Source organism: Salarias fasciatus, chromosome 11 (genome assembly GCF_902148845.1).
Source record: "Salarias fasciatus chromosome 11, fSalaFa1.1, whole genome shotgun sequence".
NCBI lineage: Eukaryota > Metazoa > Chordata > Actinopteri > Blenniiformes > Blenniidae > Salarias > Salarias fasciatus.
The window spans coordinates 1307010-1324775 of record NC_043755.1 but is presented as its reverse complement, the minus strand read 5'-3'; the positions used below and the strand labels follow the sequence as shown (position 1 = coordinate 1324775).

At 42.7% G+C, this 17766-nt stretch overlaps 1 protein-coding gene across 2 annotated transcripts in view; it reads left to right on the top strand.

The window, feature by feature from the left end:
• aplp1 (amyloid beta (A4) precursor-like protein 1) overlaps positions 1-13175 on the top strand; it is a 35176-nt gene extending 22001 nt beyond the window's left edge. Inside the window, exons 3-17 of one of the 2 annotated variants that reach the window (XM_030102164.1) lie at positions 407-536; positions 1295-1407; positions 2347-2540; positions 2620-2918; positions 4871-4998; positions 6891-6965; positions 7056-7214; positions 7565-7693; positions 8098-8197; positions 8833-9000; positions 9113-9133; positions 9247-9305; positions 9408-9470; positions 9714-9857; positions 10226-13175. In XM_030102164.1, coding sequence (XP_029958024.1) covers positions 407-536; positions 1295-1407; positions 2347-2540; positions 2620-2918; positions 4871-4998; positions 6891-6965; positions 7056-7214; positions 7565-7693; positions 8098-8197; positions 8833-9000; positions 9113-9133; positions 9247-9305; positions 9408-9470; positions 9714-9857; positions 10226-10324 — 1881 coding nt within the window. In that variant the 3' untranslated portion in view covers positions 10325-13175. Of the gene's footprint in view, positions 1-406; positions 537-1294; positions 1408-2346; positions 2541-2619; positions 2925-4870; positions 4999-6890; positions 6966-7055; positions 7215-7564; positions 7694-8097; positions 8198-8832; positions 9001-9112; positions 9134-9246; positions 9306-9407; positions 9471-9713; positions 9858-10225 lie in introns of both variants that reach the window. The other variant, XM_030102163.1, reaches the window with a different exon arrangement.
• Positions 13176-17766: the final 4591 nt, after the last annotated feature.

The window sequence follows — 17766 nt, the reverse complement described above, 5'->3', positions numbered from 1 at the left end:
AATGTGATCATTTTTATGCTCTTCTAGACTTTAGGACACATAAATCTCTCTTATTCCAGTAATTCATCTTATAATTGACACTTTTTATAACTGACCCTCAACTTGAAATTCCCAAAGTTTGATGTCAGATCAGAAATATTCCTTAAAGTCGTCATTAAAATGATAACTTCAGCTCGTCTACCGTGGCGTGAAGCCTGTGCCTTACTTCAGCAGTTAGAAGATCAACTGCATGACTCTTTCCCTTGTTAGTGTTCTCCCCACTGACTCCTCTCTCCCTCCTGCTCTCCCTCCTCCTCCTCTCGGCTCGCCCCGACGCCCCCCGTCCTTCCCCCGAAACCCCCTGTCCCGTTGGTCCGCCTCTCTGTCTCTGCGTCTGCGTCAACTCTGCATGTGCCTGTACGCCCAGATGTACCCAGCGCTTCCCATCTCCCATATAGAGGAGTCCAAAAGACCGGTCACCATCCCCGGCTGGTGCAAGAAGGGCTGGGGCCACTGCCAGACTCACCCCTTCATCGTCCTGCCCTACCGCTGTCTGGGTGAGAGAAATACAGCCACACCAGTGAGCTGCTTCAGATTCACTGATGCAGCCTGTCGTACTCATATTGCATTTCAATGGTTTTGAAAAGTGAATCTTCTGTGTATTTTTCTGCTTATTTTTATGCAACCAAGTTATAAGTTTCATTATATTAGTTTTATTTATATAGATAGATAGATAGATAGATAGATAGATAGATAGATAGATAGATAGATAGATATAGATAATCACACATTGATCGTGGCAGCAGTCAGACCAGCCAAGGCCACGTCTGTCAAAGGAAACACTAGGGGGCCTAATAGGTTAACAAAGACTGCATGAGTCACTCTGGGTTCACTGAGTCCTGTGCACGGCGCTGCCCTGCGCTGCACAACAGGCTGTAATGTCTAACAGTTCTCACTGAACGGCACGTAATGATAAGACGTCCTGAAGAATTTCTGTTTCGTCTCCACCGTAAAATAAAGCAGTTTATGATCTCTGTTACATTTTGCAGTCATTTTAAAGCAGAATATATCCCGACTTTATGGCCCCGACTCACTCCCATAATTGCAGTTTGTCTCTTCAAAGTGCTTCTCGCATTACACATTTATGTTCTCTGCTCGGCTTAATTTATGCGCCCAATCCCCTTCTTAGCCGGTCCCGTTCAGTCTCACGCCACTGTTTCAGCACGTTAAAGTTTGATGCTCGTCGTTCCGGCACAGGAGTGAGACCTGGAGACCGTAATACAGCAGATTCACCTTTTCTTCCCTGCTGCTGCAGAGGGCGAGTACGTGAGCGAGGCCCTGCTGGTGCCCGACCGATGCCGCTTCCTCCACCAGGAGCAGATGGATGCTTGTGAGAGTTACGTCTACTGGCACAACATCGCAAAGGAGGTAAGAGGCAGAGGAACAGTTCTATTAATGACTGAAATAAATGAAAGGTTCAATTCAAATATCAATAATTTTAAAGTGTAGAATTATTGTGGATACATTATTGTTTAGTGAAACCAGTAAACCATAGAAAAGGTGTCCAAAAATGTACAAAAATTTACTTTTCAGATGAAATGCAGTGTGGACACAGTCTATAGTTGAACCACATGAAGTCAGAAATGCTTTCTGGAGCTCATGGAAGCAGAGATGATAGAAACATGCACATTCTGTCAAAATCTGCCAGATCACAGCATATTTCAAGACGAAAACTGCTTCTTGGAAAGCAGCAGTTGGTCAGGTTTTATATGAGTCTTGGGACGATTGCAATACTTTACAAAGTGGAAATTTAAGCTTTGCTGTAGTACAGTGGTGTTTTAGTTCAAGGGTCACGTGCAGCTTGCTTTCATCTTAAGTGAGCCAGACCAGTTAGATAGTGTCGTAATAACCTTTAAATTAAAGCTTTAAACTTGTTCTTTGTTGTGGCACATAGTATACATAATAAAAATGTCTATATTTTCACAATTTGAACCCATTATAACTGATAAAGACTACAATCTCAAAATGAAGCCATCTTTGTTGTCTTCATGAACTCAACGTGTCTCTCAATGTCGTGTTGTGTCTGCTACTTTTAAGAAATTAGTTTGAAAAAAAAAATGTTTTCTTTGAGATTTGTGCTATTGGCTTGGTGGTTTGAGGGAAGCGGTCGCTTTTAGCCTCATGTTTGACGCCTCAGCAGTAGTACGGTCACAAATCCACTGGAAAACGTTCAGCAGTTGCAACATAAACTTCCTGTCCGACCACTAAAGATTTTCAGTCTTACTGCATATGTGGATATGTGGTGCATTGTTTTTTAAAACGCCTGATCCTGTTTTGAGCCCGGTCCTCTTCCTCCGCCTGTTTCAGGAATGCGCGGCAGACAATCTGGAGCTTCACAGCTACGGCATGCTGCTGCCGTGCGGCGACCACTACCGCGGCGTGGAGTACGTGTGCTGCCCGGGCCGCGCCGGTCCGAGCGGGAAAGGAGAGACAGAGGAGAGAGACGCCTCCGCCGGTGCTCAGACGCTCACATCTCAGACCAGTGGAAAACTCAGCTCTGTGTAAGATGATTCAGCCTGGCCTCGCGCCGCGGTTTGGTTTTAACATTTACCGTTCTCACGAGCCGTCACGTCTCCGCAGCACCAAAGTGACGGCGCCCACTCCGAGCCCCTCTCCCGACACCGAGGTGGACGAGGCCGACATGGAAGAGGAGGATGACGAAGTGGTGGAAGAAGAGGAGGAGGAAGAGGAGGAGGAAGTCGACGAGGAGGAGGCCGAAGAGGAGGAAGATGAGGAGGCGATAGTTGTGAAGGACCCGGAAGAGTATGAGTACCCCATCGACTCGGGTCCCTACCAAACCTCAGACTACTTGGACTCCTACTACTATGAGAACAGCCACAAGCCCACCACCTCCTCGCCCCTGATGAAGGGAGACGGCCGTGAGTGTTAGTTTCTCTTTTTCTTTGGTGGATGTTTATTCAACACAAAAAAAAAACCCAAAAAGCACCTTTCTTTTCATTTCTCCACCGCTGCACAACAAAAGACTGCCCCCTCCTCCAACCAACACAAGCCTTCAGCCACCTGTGAATCTGATGCATGCATGCTTGCAGCAGTCAGCCACACACACACACACACACACATACACACACACAAACACATGCCTAATATCTGCAGGAGCTCTTCACGCCGCTTTATTTATCTCCAGTTCAGCTTCCCAGCAAGTTGCTGCTAACCGCCAACCTCTCAGATGTGTGGTTCACACCTGTGTCAGTTTTAGGTGGTGCACAGAACGCTTATGCGCCCCCAAGAAAAGACTCTGCCGGGTTTACGCGCAGAAAACACAATAAATGGAGCAGCTGACCACTTCAAGCATAAATGAGAGCGCAGTCAGCAGAGGAAATCAAAATCGTGACCACTGTTTGTAGGGAAATGGGGAAGAAATTAAAAAAGAAAAAACAAAGCTTGTTGATTCTTTCCAGTCAGACATGGTGTTGTGTTGGATGTTGTTTCTTTTTGATAAGGCATGTGATGGTTATATAAAAGCAGAAGATAATACACACATCTGCAGGCTTTATTTGACTTATTTGCTTTCATCCATACATCCTAACAGTTTGCAGCTTTTTAAAAAACGTGTTGCAATCCTTCAGTGTTGTTTTATTTGATTAATTTTGCAGTTCAAGCGTTGGTTCTTTCATAATGCATTAAAGCCGTATTTATTTTTTGAAAAATAGCACAACGCATGTGTTTCTCCCTTCAGCTTGAACAGTTCATTTCCGTTGTTTTGGGATTTTTTTTTTTTTTTTTATCATCTCAACATTTTCCAGCAGAGAGTTCAGCTTTCAACAATGCCAATGAAATATGAATCATTTTCAATAGTAAGAATGAACCCTGCCGTACCCTATGTGGGGGGTTTCCCATGTTTAAACACCAGAAAGTCAGTTTTGTTCATCCTGTTTTTAAACCGATACGTCAACATTTTGGCAAATCGGCCCATTTAGCGCAATTCCTTAGTCATTTCAAACAGCATACTTACTTTTTTTTGTGAGGGCGAGCTGTTGTTTATTCAGAGGTGAGTCGGGGAAGGTTTTCGGGACGGACACAATGGAAGTGGATGGTATTTTTGTTCCCCCTAGTCAAACTCATCAAATACAAAATCCAACAACCTCAAAACACTTTGGTGGACACGTTATAATCCGCACATTCACTACGCTGTGGAACACCAACAGATAATATTGTAGCGTTACGACACTGAAGCAAATACTGGGAACTACTTTTTCTTTTGAGATCACTACGCCCAGATGCCATGTTTAGTAAGTAGTTCCGTCTTAGCAATCTTCGCATAAACAACTCAATCTCGTAATTTTGCATTAATATTTCACAGCGTAGTGAATGTGCGGATTATAACGTGTCCACCAAAGTGTTTTGGGGTCGCTGGATTTTGTATTTGATGAGTTTGACGAAGGGAAGCAAAAATACCGTTCATCTCCATTGTGTCCGTCCCGAAAACCTTCCCCGACTCACCTCTGAATAAACAACAGCTCGCCCTCACAAAAAAAGTAAGTATGCTGTTCGAAATGACTAAGGAATTGCGCTAAATGGGCCAATTTGCCAAAATGTTGAAGTGTCGCTTTAAATTAGAGGATATTGTCGTCAGTTTTTGGGAAAGTCTTCACTAACTACTGCTAAAGTTTTCTCAATAACTGATTTCATATTTTGAATTTTTCCCAATGACATTTAAACAAATCTTGCTTTATACCTTGAATCCACTTTCAGTGAATCAGTGTATTGTCTGAAGTTTCTTTTCATCTCTTCTGCCACTTCCTGGACACACACTTTGACAGATCTCACACAGAGCAGTAGCTTCACCCTGTTTCCTGTCTCTCCCCTCCAGTGGCCACGCCTCGGCCCACCGACGGGGTCGACGTCTATTTTGAAAAGCCGGTCGACGACACCGAGCACGCCAACTTCCTGCGCGCCAAAACGGACCTGGAGGAGCGCAGGATGAAGCGCATCAACGCGGTGAATTTCACTGGGCTCGGAAAACACACGCCGCTTTTTCACAGGCGATTAATTATTCAGGGAATTGAACCAAGTGGGAGGAGTTGATGGAATTTATCTTCCTCGCAGGCTGATTAACGCCGCTTCACCGGCAGACCTGGTCCATCAAGTAGCTAGCTTTTGACATTAGTGGAAACCAGGGCTGTAAATATTACATACATGAAGCTGAAAGGTTATGAATTTGGTCTTTATCTGGGTGATGATTCTCATGAAGTTTAGACAAGCCTGTTTTCAGAAAATAACATTCAGTGCATACGAGTTAGGAGATTTTCTAAATAGAGAATGAAATGTAAAATCAGACAAAATGTCCTATTTTGTATTTTCATTATAATTTTCAGTTATTTCTGAAACTATATTTTAAATTATCAGAATATATCCAGATTTCTTCATCTGCTTTTCTTTAATGCATTCTGAACTTTTTTTGGAGATTTTTTTTTTTTTCATTGTGGCAGTAAGGAAAAGGTAAAGATGAAGACTGCAGCGCGAGATTTCGTCATCCTGACAAAATTCACCACAACTGTCATCAGCAAGACACAAACACATTGACCTATACACCAACAAATGCCATTTTTCTTCCTACACACACCCACACACACCCACACACACACTCGCAAAATGAAAAAAAAACAACCACGAGTTTGCTTCATATTAGGGAAAAAACCAAGTGTAGAAATGTGGGTATTTATGATTAGAAGTTCTTCTTATGTTGTTTAATGGAATAGAATTATTCTCAAAAATCTTTTGGTCTGAACTTTGCTTCCCTCTTTACAAACGGACGTCTTTGTCCTGTAGCATCTGCACTGTGCCTTTGAACTGACCAAACACTCCCATGATGCATCACTTGTGTCGGAAGATTTGAAATTTGTACATGATCAGTTTGCATCTCTTTTTTTTCACATTGTGAAAAAAAAAAAAACGATCAAATGTTGTTCATTAGGCTTGATGCTGCTTCACAGCTTCAGTGAGAATAACCTTCATATATCAACACTTATCGTCGCTCATCTTTTCTTTTTTTACCATTTTGATTTGTCTTTATCAAAATTACATTACAACTAGTTTTTAAAAAAATGCCATTAGTTTTATACACCCTTACCCTTTTTTTTTTTTAAGAAAATGTACTTAAATAACAGGAAGCTGGATGAGAAACGTACCACAGATCTAATCTAAATGTCACATTGATCAGCAATCGCAAAAAATGTTTGTCTGCAGTTCCAGATCCGAACGACTTTGCGTGTCGATATGAGTGTTAGCATTATCCGTGTTGAAAATCTGAAGATAGTCGCTGTACAGTTTCCAGATCCTGCCTCTGATACGGAGGTCTTGTCATGCCACCCACACGTCGCTCTTCGATTATCGCAGTCGAACAAACAGGATTTGCTGTCAGTGATGAGCGCGACGTGTGTCACGTCACCGCAAGGCTGACTTTTAACCCAGATCAAGCAAAATGTTTGCTTTGTAATTGTATAATTTTACAACCACCCAAACTGTTCATATGAATCATCTTTAACAATATTTAGGAATCTGCACACCAGCTTTATTATATATATATATATATATATATATATATATATATATATATATATATATATATATATATATATATATATATATATATGTATTATATATATGTGTATATATATATATATATATATATATATATATATATATATATATATATATATGTGTATATATATATATATATATATATATATATATATATATATAATATTATAGGCACGATTACTTCCTCTCTGTCTCATACAAACCAAATCAATCACTTAATGAACAGAATCAGGACAGTTTGTGATATTTTTGTAATACTTAATTGATTTGTGTGTCTTCCTATTCATCAGATTATGAAGGAATGGGCTGAAGCTGACAATCAATCAAAAAATCTGCCAAAGTCAGAGCGACAGGCCCTGAATGAGGTAAACACTGATTTTGTGCAATTATTTAACATTTCTACCAGACGGATAAACTCATAATCTGCCTTTTGTTGTTTTTTTTTTTTCTGGCAGCACTTTCAGTCTGTGCTGCAGACGCTGGAGGAGCAGGTGGCCGCAGAGCGACAGAGGCTGGTGGAGACTCACCTGGCCAGAGTTGAGGCCATCCTCAACAACAACCGCCAGCTGGCCCTGGAGAACTACCTGACTGCTGTACAGTCTGATCCGCCCCAGGTAGACTCATCACCGAGCAAACCGGAACAGAGTTTAAGTGATGGGAATGTGTATATTTTCATAAAACCAAACAATTACTACCAAAAATGACCAAAATCTCAGCATAAAGCAAAATGTAATGATACTTTCTGGTGCAAAATACAGTGAAACATCCTGAAAACCTCTCTATATCTATAGCTGTTGCATTATGGATGTTTTTATAAACTCACGCCTAACGTGCTCCACCCTCTTCGTGGAAGCCAAATCCCCCTTTGAACCTCCACCAACGTGTTGCTGATTGTACAGATGAGTCTGCTTCGGGTTGTGTGTAGCGTATGTTGTGTGTGTTGATGGCCGCCTGTCCTCTGCAGCCGGAGCGCGTGCTGCAGGCGCTGAAGCGCTACATGGCGGCGGAGCAGAAGGACCGCAGGCACACGCTGAGGCACTACCAGCACATTGTGGCCGTTGACCCCCAGAAGGCCGAGCAGATGAAATTCCAGGTGCGTGAAGGTGTCTGCTGTGAGAGGAAAAAAAAAAAAAGAAAAAAAACATGCCGAGATGTGAGGCTCCGTTATGCTGACCGTGAAAACCTGCGGAACGCCGCGTGCGGAGGAGATTGCGTGCGTGCCACAGATAAGTTAATAATTACTGAACTCACAGATGTGAAGCAGCTACCAATCTTCTTTTCATTAGAACAAGATCAAAGCCCGACTTCAAAAGCGGCTCCGTACACATGACTCCGTACCAGAAAAATCCATCTTAATTTTTCACTGTGGATTCACGGAGAGGACGAGCAGACTGCCTCTCTCCCAACATCAAAGTTTAACGCCGAGACTTATTGTCTGAGCTGTGTGAGTTGAGTTCAGCAGAAATCCTGATCCGGGCGGGTTTTTATACGTTCCAGGTTTACACGCATCTCCATGTGATCGAGGAGAGGATGAACCAGAGCCTCGCGCCGCTGTACAAGGATCCCACCCTGGCCGAGGAGCTGCACAATGACATCCGTAAGAAGAACGCACACCCCTGACTGCTTACTGGTTGCTGTTTCACTGAACTCCTGTCTGCCCACAGCAGCGTGACTAGAAGATGTTAACTAACAGTTAGAAGGCCCGTCTGCTGCCGTGCGTGTGTCTTTATCAAAAAACTGCCTTTATCAAGCATCCGCTCTCGCTCGAGCGTCTTCCTCCACCGAGCGTCGGCAGAATCAAATGAGTAATTAGACGGACCCACACGGCGCTGACAGCTCAGCTCTGTGCCATAATGCAGCCACGCAGAGGTGGAAATAACTGATTACAATCATTATACTGCAGTTAAGAAATATCTTCTGGAGCTTATGTAATGTGAAATTTCACTCCTGCTTCATTAAAATTTGTACCAATCTGTTGCGCTGCATTTCATTTATAAGACACAGCTGAGTAAACACACCACTTCAATTAAAATTTAAGCCTTTTAATCTGGATTTCAGTTGGAAAATGTCTGTTTTATTATAGCGCATTGAATTAAATATCTATATTTCTCAAGAATTTTCACAAAAGTGCATTTATTTTATTAAAGCTGAATTTGCAGCAACAAAGTGGAATTCCTCTGCAGTGATGTTATCAGAGACACTCCTGGTAATTGGTGTGTGTTCCGTCTGCAGAGGAGCTGGTGAAAGCCGAACGGGGAGACATCAGCGAGCTGATGACCACCTCCTTCTCCGAGACCCGCACCACCGAGGAGCTGCTCCCCGCCGAGAGCGAGGAGGAGAAGGACGACGAGGAGGAGGAGGAGAGGGCCTTCCAGAACAGACCGTATCCTCCTCGCATCGGTACGTCCATCCACACACACACTCACACACACACACACACTGAAAAAATAACATGTAAACTTCTGAAGTGTTTCTCTAAATAATGTTTTTTGTTCCTTTCTTTGATTTATAGATCTGCAGTCTAATAAGAAAGGTGAGCTCGGCGTTTCTACCGTTAAAACGTAGAAATATTTCTCTTGCAGCAGTTTTGTGATTTTTAATGTTTTGCATTTCTTCTCATTTCTGTCTGCATTCTCTCATCTGCAGAGGATGAATATGATTACACCACATCTGAGCGAGGCCCCACTTATGAGTATGAGGAGAAGGTAAAAACTGAAACAGCTCATTTTTGTGAACCCCCAGAGGAAATGTGTGTGTCTGTGTGTTAGATTCGTCATGCGTACAGCAGGTGTTGCTTCTCCCCTCAGATCAACACCTCTGCAGAGCTGAAGCAGGTCGTCAAGCCCAATGAGATTGCAAGAGATGAGCTGGTAAGAAAAAAAGACTTTGGAACATTTGAATTGTATAAAGTGTGGCGTGATTGATGTATGATAACCAATTCTGTCTCTGCAAAGTCGAATATGTTGGATTTTACCTTGATCGTTTTACCTTAAATGTTCTGTGGGTGCGTTTGATTTGCTGACAGGATGTAATTTGTATTTTAATCTGCTTCATTCTGCCCCCGCAGGTCTCCTCAGCTTAATGCCACCTATTTCTTCCTCTTTTCTCCATAGCAACCCGATGCCTTGGAGACGTTTAACCGCGGCGCCATGGTGGGCTTGCTGGTGGTGGCCGTGGCCATCGCCATGGTGATGGTAATCAGCCTGCTGCTGGTGCGCAGGAAGCCGTACGGCACCATCAGCCACGGCATCGTAGAGGTACGACCCCAGCCAGTGTCTGCACTCATGCCAGGTCCAGTCTGGAAGGAAAACACCTGCTCTGGAGCATCTGGCGTTTACAGTATAGAGCAGAGAGCTGGCTCCAGTTGCTGACTTTCTGTATTTATTCATTATAAAAACAACTCAGAAAAATGTTGCTTTAATTTGAAGTTTGATTTTAATATAGCTTTTTATTTGTGAAATTCAGGATTTGAACATCGAGCCTCAGTGAAACGTCCATTCATCAAACATCTTAATTCTCCTTTTGCTTGTTTTACATTTCATAAATAACGTATTCATGTCTGCATTCCTCGCCCAGTTGGTCTTGGGTTCAGTGATAACTCAGGCTCTTGTGTTTGTCGCGGCAGGTCGACCCCATGCTGACGCCGGAAGAACGGCAGCTCAACAAGATGCAGAATCACGGCTACGAAAACCCCACCTACAAATTCTTTGAACAGATGAACTGAAGGACTGGGGCATCCCACAAGTCATGCCTGACCTCCTGTGTTGTCCCCTCCCCACACACACACACACACACACACACACTCCTCGCTGCCGTCCTTTCAGTGGCGTCCCAGCCACGCCCCCTTTCATGGATTTGTAACATGCAGGAACAAAAAAAAAGTCACTGAAATAAGTAAGGAAAACATCCCAAACTCATTGTAAATGACCCAACAGCAACCTATCGACATTACCAGAGTGTGAATAAGCCCCACATCACCTGTCGTAATGTAGTACTTCTCTGGGTTAGAGTGTGAGGAGTGTTTCGTTGCATTGGCGGCGCCACATCTCATAACCCTGAAAAGCTTCAGCTCACCCCTGTGGCATGACTTGACCTGTTGCTCCTCCGTCGCTCCTCACTAGAAACTGAATTTGAACGGTGCATAATGCTTTATAGTATTTATTTTCAGTAGTAGTCTCTTTGTTCAAATTGTACCACAGTTAGATATAAAGTATCTGTGTAGATGAGTGTGAATGACAGCCGACTTTAAATCATTGCGCGATACCAATTTTTTTTTCGTTTTCTTTTTCTTTTTTTTTTTCTGGGGGGGGGTTAAAAAAACAAATACGCTGAGTGATAAAAGGGCGATTACCAAACTTACCTCCATGAATTCACAAGCATGACACAACCCCTGTAACATGAAGACACGCCCGTTAAATCAGGATGTGAAGATTTGATTTTGTGAAATCAAACTCGATACAGAGCTCCGTGCTGGTGGTGCAACAATCACCTTGTTTTTGTCTTCTGAGGTTCCACCCTCAGTATTATTATTATTATCATGATTATTATTACTACCATTCATTATTTGGCAAAATATACCAAATGTTTCATTTAGCCAACTCCGTCAGTGAATGGGTTCGTTTTATTTGTTCTGCTATCTAAAGAACCATAAAACAGGATAATGAAAAAGTCTGTTGTTTTAATGAAAGCATGACAACTTGGTGTATGATGCTGCTGTATTTATTTGTGTTGTTCCTGTCATTGCTTTTGAAAAAGTCAGAAATGTCACCGTTCAAAATGGACACTGTAAATAACGTAAGAAATACATACTACTACTAGATGTAGACATTTCTATGATTAATTTGCATTGATGTAATGGAATAATACATAAAAATAGTACATTGTGCTGTTACGAGAAGGAGAAACATTTTCCTAACATGGCTGATTGAAAACGGACTGTTGTAAAAACCAGCACAAGACAACGACACAGCAACTACTTTCTGAATGTATTTAAGGTAGATGTTGAGAATCCATCCTCTTTTCAGTGAAACGCATCGTTCCCCACCTAGTAGACCTCAGTAGGAGTTAGTGAAGCTCGACACATCCAGCCGATCGGGCGCCCGATGCCCTCCTCGTCACGTCGTGTAGCATCGTCACGTTTAGAGAAGGGGGGGGGGTGAAGAGAGGGGCGCTGTCAGAGCAATGTGAAGTTTCAGTGTGTGCAGTGACCTAAAGACACACCGCACTCTGGCATGATAGCAGTGAAACAGTCTGCCAGTTCCCACATCTTTAAAGTCAGCAGCATTTAGTGCTCGTTCTCTATAGATGCTATATTTAAGTTACTTTTCTCATGAAAGAAGCTTTTCACCAAACGACTCGCTGTAGTTTGTCATATTTATGATAGACTTAGAATCCTGTAGAAGTAAGCTCAAAGAAGGGATTGTTTCCCTTTTTCTTTCTTTTCTTGTCATTTTTCTGGCTGAATGTCGTACCTGCGTTCTGTGTCACTCTGATTTCCTTTCGCCACTCGAGTCCGTCGGACCACATTGGTTAAGAAAGGTCACATTGTGGGATGTTGCTTTTGGTTCATCGGTCTTTACCTATATGCTATAGATAATCCATACCAAAATCCAGTTAAATTTTTATTTATCTGTGGTGGATGTGATCCTGTATAAACCTGCATCTGTTCATTTGGAGAAAAGACGGTTTTATGTGTGACTTCTGTTCTTCTGTGCGAAGCAGACTTTTGAGTTTTCGGTTGAGCATTAGTTTTGCGTTGGTCTTGTTCGGCAGGTTGATTGCAGGCTGCAGCTGCGTTATGATGACGGGTGAAGAGAAGTCGAAGCCCTTGTATAATTTGTACAGCTACGTTAGTGAATGAAAAACATTGTATGTTCACAGTTTAAGTCAGTTGATCTTGTAATGATACTACTGAAACCATAGATGAGAATAAGCTTGCCTGTGTTTCCCAAAACCACTGAAGGTTTCCTACCAGCATTTAGCAGACTTAGAATGGTGTAAACTGTAGTTACTCAAATCACATTTGTACTTAACGTCCTCCGTCTGATTCTAGACTTCTTTGTTGGTCTGTCCCCCTACTTCCCCCCGATGAAATATAAACAATGTTATTGAGATTTTAATTGCTGCATCATTGCCTTTTACAATGCTGTGTTTTGGATGTAATCTGTATTTTTTATTTATATGTAATAATCAGTTGGATCAAGGGTCATGCTTTTCACATTCGCGATGTAATTTTAGAAGCTTGTGTGAGACAAACACTGACAGGTTGATGACGTTAATGTGAAACACGGACCGACACGTGGCCTCTGCCTAATTGACGAGGAGCGGCACTAAGCACAAGTAGAACTAAATTTCTCTGTGTGTACAGGTTGCTAAATGTTAGACATTTGATTCTGTCTGATTTTAATCGTACCGTATAATTCCCGGGCTGTTGATTGTATTACTGAGAGAGCTGTTCTTCATTTCCATTCAGATCTTTAACCAAAGACATGCTCCATAAATAATCAGACAGATAATCTAATTTGGCAAAGATGTTTTCTGTGTAACTGTAGTGCAAGCAATCTGACAAATTAAAACTGGTCAAGCTAATTAATAGTGGAATAAAAACGAATGACCCATAAAGTGCTGCCTGGCTTGATTTCTGTGTGTGTGTGTGTGCATATTTCTTTATATAAAAAAAAAAAAAAAAAAAACACCGCATCCACATGAAAACGTAAGTCTCATTCCTCCCACAGGAGGAAATAAGATCATGACGTAACTTTAGCAAGGACTCTGTGATGTAAAAACCACAATCAAATGCGGGTAAATCTTTCGACTCGTTCACACTGGTGGAAATAAGTCTTTCTCATCAGTGCATCACCTCAGCTGGATTTCTCTGGAAAATGAAACCTTAACTTCAGTTTGTTCAGTCGCATCACAATAATCAGCTGAAGGTAATTTCTATATTTGTGTCCTCGAGATGCATTTGTGATACATTTTGGAGTGAAACCTTCTTGCAAGATAAAAATCTCAACCGAGCGTGAGATTAGGTTTCCAGTTCGTTTTCAGAGTCGACCTCCAGTGACTCTTCAAGCCGCATATCATTTGTCAAATCTGCGAGGCCAAAATTGCTCTTCGCTTCCTTTGTCAGGAAGAGCAACTTGACATCATCCGTCTCGCTTTTTCAAAATATGTCCCGAGTGAAAGCGAGTTCCATTGCAGGACATGTTTCATTCTTTACCACTACAATAAGCCTCACTAAACTTTACTTTGACACAGTTCTCAAGTGCTGCTTCACCTAGCAGTCACTAGCGTGGGCAGGCCTCACACTTCCTTCACCGACAAATTACAAAGAAGTGTCAAGCCCCAGCCCCCCAGCGCTGCGCGGGTTCACTTCTTCCAAACCACAGTGACGGGTAGCCCTCCTTACCCAGATTACTGTGAAAGAGCTTGTGTGGTCTTACAGTGACAGTTCGCCATTGATGCCTCCAGCGCGCGACAGTCATCTTGGTAGTGATTCCTCTGAAGTCATTTGCTCGCACACCGCCGCTGTGGTAATGCGCAACAGCTTGAAACGCATCGCAGTCTGAGTGTGCTTTTTTGTTTAGTTCAGTAACACTTTGATTCATTCAGCCAGGCAACAATATGAAACCCCTTAGTATGCAGACATTAAAAAGCTTTGTTCGCAGATCAAAGATGACTCTGCCAGATGTAAACATCGAGGTAAACATCGCTACCTTTAAAAAAAGTGCGATGGTAAGGAGGGACAGAAAAAGAAAAAAAAAAAGAAGAGAAGTCCGCCTCGGATCGCCCGCGTAGTTAGACACCTCTGTGAGTCAGCCCCGATGCCGGGGAGGGGTGTCTGATGGCGATCGTTCAACTGACTGTGAGGGGATAACACTTGTTTCGGAGTGTGGTATGGAGGGCGGGGGGGGGGGGGGGGGGGGGGAGGGGGGGGGGGCACACTCCTGATGTTACTGGAATGTGAAGCCTGATGCATCAGCTCTGACGGTCTCCCCCCGCCTCATGTGGTCGACGGTGACATTTAGCTGCTAGTCTGAGAGGAATGATGAGATCAGACTGTCCAGTGGCTTGAACCATCGCAAAACAGAGGCGTGTGTGTATGTGTGTGTGTGTGTGTGTGTGTGTGTGTGATAACCTAAGATCGCACTTTAATAATCCCACGTAGGGAAAGTTGGTCATCACAGCCAACAGACAGATCTATGGAAATTAGCAGGTCATACTTTGGCTTGTGAAGGACGTGCAGTTAAACAAAAAAACAAAGTGAGCTTGCTTTCTCTTTTACAGCTTTTCTTCAAACACTTTGTGGTTAACGCTACTTGCCTGTGACTCGCCATAAAGGTGAAACAGGGACAACTAAACCTTGAAATACACTATCTGTTCCTCACAGTTCCATTTTTTAAGGCTCCATTCATTCAGCTGAGTCTAATCATCTGTGTGTGTGTGTGTGTGTGTGTGTGTGTGTGTGTGTGTGTGTGTGTGTGTGTGTGTGTGTGTGTGTGTGTGTGTGTATGGATGAAATTTAGGAGTTTTATCAAGGTGCTTTGATATAATGTTCCAAAGTCACAGAAGAAAATGCAACAAGTCATGATCTCTGTGCCACATTCTGCTGGTTCTTCCTGTTGAAAGTGGTTTTGCTCAGTCTTCTGTCATTTCTGTTTGCTCAGATCAGACAGATTGTCTCCCTGTGTTGCATCTTAATGTGTGCCATGATCTGCTCAGGTCGTAATTGGTGCTAAAACAATGAAAGGGAATTGAATTGAATTTGAATGACTCGCCTTTAATCATAGCGCCGAAACACGACTCCTCCAGAATGAATCGAGAGGGCAGGAGTTCAGCGTTGAAAGAGATATGACACCTGAATCTGTCACACTTGAGACACTTTTGCACCAGGATTGTAAAAGTTGCCGAATTCCAGAAAGACGACGAATACAGAAACTCGTTGAATTGATCTCCTGTGTATTTTTAGACACTTACAAAACATTTGTACTTTTTTGTTTAGTTATTTTTTGCTTCGATTAAGCTGAAGGTGTGAAGGTCCTCTAAAATAAACCGACATTTTCGCTGCGGATAGTGCGTGGTTTAACAAAATCAAACTGACAATAGGGATTTTTTTTTTATAGCCTGCATGTCAGTCGTCTCGGATAATCAAACACTATTCATCACGCTCACGTCTCATGACGCACTCCGGGCTGAAAACGCAGCCATGTGAGGCTGTTTGGTGCAGAAACACACCAGACCCAAATACAGAACACCGAACAGAGAGGTCTGCTTTAGCAAAGTGGAATGATTAGAGAAAGGGTTTTCAGAGAGATGGAGGAACGGACGGATTGAGAGGTAAGCAGGGGAAAGCCACCGGCGAGGCAGGATGTGCTGAAGCAGCTGGGGGGGGCCTGGTCGGGGTAAATCTGAGAGGATGGGTGGTGGAGTGAAGGCAGGCAGGCCTGCAGCTTGGAAGGCTGAGACACTTCAGGGTCCAAATAGCTAAAAAAAAAATAAAAGAACATCTCAATTCAGCCAAATCAGAATGCACCGTACTGACTGGGCATTTAATATACAAATGAATATTTATAAATACCTGTTTTTATTGCTTAGTGGTAAAAATGTCCAGTCAGTAATAATGATGCTTTTCATGAGGTTTGCTTTTTGAGTCATTTAAACACAGCAGCAGAGACCAGCGTCCAAACGGTAATCCACCTGAAAGCTTCTTTTCAAAAACTACAAATAACACCGTTTTTTGCAATGCCATTAGGTAATCCTTCTCCAGCATAATCTGACAATACAGTGAATCAGCTGTTTTGACCAGATACGACCTCAAAGTGCTTTTTATTACACAGGCTTGAGTGATCTTCCATTAATCAGATTTCATTGCATCAGAAATGCTGCTGTCCCCTTTCTAAATCCAGGTACCTGCTGTAACCCTGCAGTCACGGCAGAGAATGCGATGGGCTGAGTTTGTGCTTCAGGCTCTGTTTACACGACAACGTGTCAAGTGATGCAGCTGTGCTACCTTCTTTTTCTTGTGGTGTAAAGAATTCTGTGCGGCAGCAGAAAGTCATTTCTGACGAGCCACCCTCACCACCCGCTGCCGGTCCTTCCTCCTCCCTGTCGTACAGTTTTCAATGTGCTTCAATCATTTGAAATGGAAACAAACTCGTGGTTTGTGAGCTCTTAATGTCGAGGTTATTGTGCGACTCCTATCTTGTCAAATGCTGAAATTCTTTCCTTTCCTTTCCTTTCTTTTAAATATGACAGCATCATCGGCAAACGTTTAGACTTCAGAATGTCGACACCTTTTAGTATCCTTTGGACTATAGCAAACTCTCTAGTAACAACATTATATTGAAATGCAATGATTCCTAAACAACACAGGACAACCACAAGTTTTGTGACGATCTTAAATTGACTTCTTCAACACCTGCAACAACCTTCCACTTTCCCCTAGATACACTGTTCATTACTTGATGGTGTCATGTCTGACTTCCACACAGCTGACTGTATCTGCGAGCAAGGTTTCTAATTAATTCTTCCTAAAGAATTGCATGTTATGGGCAAAAGAGGAACTGCGTCAGTGGTGAAGTTGAAGTTGAAGATATTGAATAGATATTGTACAAGCAGGTATGTGAATAGGAAAGTACAGGAAGCTCTATGAACAAACCAAATAGGTCAAACAAACTGACCAACACGCTACAGTTGGTCTATTTTTACAGCTTGAGGAAGGTTAGTACTACATGTCAATTTAGCAGGGCCTTGTCGGTTTCCTGTCTTTGAAGTGGTTTGTGCTTCACTGCAGAAAAGTTTATTTGAGTGAGACCATCACCTCAGGCAGGAGGGGAGGACATCATGTAAATTTCACATGTACAGCATCAGTAACACACACCACCCCGTTTGTCTGTCCACCTCAAACATGCACACACTGTTCTTCACAAAATCTGCTCCTCTCACACATTCCAGAACGCTCAGATTCGAGAAGACTTACAAATTCTGAAGAACTCTCAGAATCTCTGACGTTGGAGAATGTTTACACACCCAGGAACTTGGCTTTGTTCTGGAACTCTCTCAAGCATTCTAGAACCCTCACGCCTTCCCCAACTCTCTAACGCTATGATTATAGACGTGTGCATGTGTTCAGCCCACCTCTTTTTTCCTCCGTGACTGTCTTTAAGT